The 1,933-nt window shown below is 34.9% G+C and overlaps 1 protein-coding gene across 1 annotated transcript; it reads right to left on the bottom strand.

Annotated features, from left to right (window-relative positions):
- Positions 1 to 1,456: 1,456 nt before the first annotated feature.
- On the bottom strand, positions 1,457 to 1,615 carry LOC103731787 (ATP synthase subunit epsilon-like protein, mitochondrial). Its single transcript, XM_008830246.1, is given in 1 exon segment — positions 1,457 to 1,615. A coding segment is annotated over 1 exon segment (159 nt).
- Between the last annotated feature and the right edge of the window lie 318 nt (positions 1,616 to 1,933).

Genomic DNA, 1,933 nt, shown 5'->3' with positions numbered 1-1,933 from the left:
ATTTCTTTAAGAGTCCATGTGTATAGATAAAGGCTACATAACAAGAAACAATGACAGACAGGAGATACCATCCTTTGAGTTGTTGGCCAGGGTGGCCCAAGAGACTCCCAGACAGTAACCCAGCATAGAACTGGGAAAATGAACAGCAAACCCCAATCTTATCTGAAGGAATATTGACAACTGATTGCTGCTTAATGAGGAGCAGCTGATCTTCCTAAAACAAGGATCTCTAGATAGGATGACTAGATTCAGCAGATGGACTAGCACTAGAAAATGGCTGGGGGCGCTGACAACACAGTGGACAGTAACAGGGATGACAGAGTACATGGGATCCAGTGTGTGGGAGGGGGAAGGCTATGGGAAGGTGCCATTTGGGAAGTGGGTATATAGATGAATAAGATTGTGTGGAGTGTTCTGTATGATATACACACAAAAAATTCAACAAATTTAAAAAATGAATTATATTTGAGGAAGAAGCATAAAAATTTAAAAAACAATAATTAGTAGATGTGAAAAACATTACCATTGAAATCTACCAGTTTTTGTTTTATTGATTATATATTGCTCTTTTAGTCTCCATTTCATTCATTTTTTCCTTGTAAATTATTTTTTATGCCTAGGGCTTTTGGATTTCACTTATTTTTGTTTTTCTAAGACTTTAAGGTACACCATTAAGGTTATTTACTTGAGCTCTTTCTGATTTTTAATCAAATTTTAATCAGATTTTTAATGTAACCATTTGTAGCTATAAACTTTCCCTTTAGAACACCCTTACCTGTATCCAAAAGGATTTGTTAAATTGTAGTTTCATTTTCATTTCATTCTAAGAATTTTAACATTAGCTCCCTGATTTTTCTCAGTGATCATTCAAGAGAGTGTTATTCAGTCTTCAAATAGTTCTAGGTTCTGGAGTTGCTCTTGTCATTGATTTCTCGTTTTATTCCACGGTGACCTGATAAGATACAGGAACTTATTTCTTTTGTATTTGTTAAGACTTGCTTTGTGTTCTAGAATGTGCTCTATTTCAGAGAACATTTCATGGGTTGTTGAGAGTACTGTGTATTTTGTATTTGCTGCATGGAATATTCTACGTATACCTGTTATGTCAGTCTGATTTATAATATAGTTTGATCCTGATGTTTGTTGATTCTTAGTTTGGATGGCCTATCTAGGGAAGAACGTGGGGTATTGAAGTCATGTCATATTTCTGTCAAGATGTATCTGACCTTTTATGCCCATTACTGTTTGTTTTACAAATTAAGAATCTCCACATTTAATGCATATATATTATATTGTATTTTCTTTCCTTGAAAGTGAATCAAGTGTGAATTTATTGGCATCATCAATTAATGAAAAAAACATATTTTTTTTCCTTGAAGTAAGGCTGATTTCAGTCTGCCATTCCCACACATCTTCATCTTGAAGATGTAGCACTTCAAGCATCATTCAGGGTAGATTATTCCTTTTTCACTTTCATAATTTGTATGCTGCTGCTGCTGGAAGTCTTCTTGGCAGTTGTTTTGAATTCTGTCTTCAGAGCATGCCTCAGTCCTTTTTCAGAGAGCTGGGAGAATCAGATGTAGCTGAGTCCAGCTTGTCATCAGTATGTGACCATGTTGTGAGAATGGCACATGTGGTGGAACTTCTAGGACACTGCAATGCTGGCCCACCTACAGGAATGTCTGTTACATCTTCTTGATGAATTGTTGCCTTTATTAATATGTAGTGACCCTCTTTATTATAATTTTGGTTTTAAATCTACTCCATTTTCTTGATAACTTTCACTTTCAGTCTTTCTGTGTCTTTACTAGCAAGATATACTTCTTAGAAACAACAGATAATCATCACACCTTGTATTTAAATTCAGTTAGTTCATGTGTCTTCACTGGTAAGTTGAGGCCATTTATATTTAAATATATTATCAAGAGATATT

Source organism: Nannospalax galili, unplaced genomic scaffold, assembly GCF_000622305.1.
Source record: "Nannospalax galili isolate Female #2095 unplaced genomic scaffold, S.galili_v1.0 scaffold575, whole genome shotgun sequence".
NCBI classification, from domain to species: Eukaryota; Metazoa; Chordata; class Mammalia; order Rodentia; family Spalacidae; genus Nannospalax; species Nannospalax galili.
This window is presented reverse-complemented; position numbering and strand designations above follow the sequence as displayed.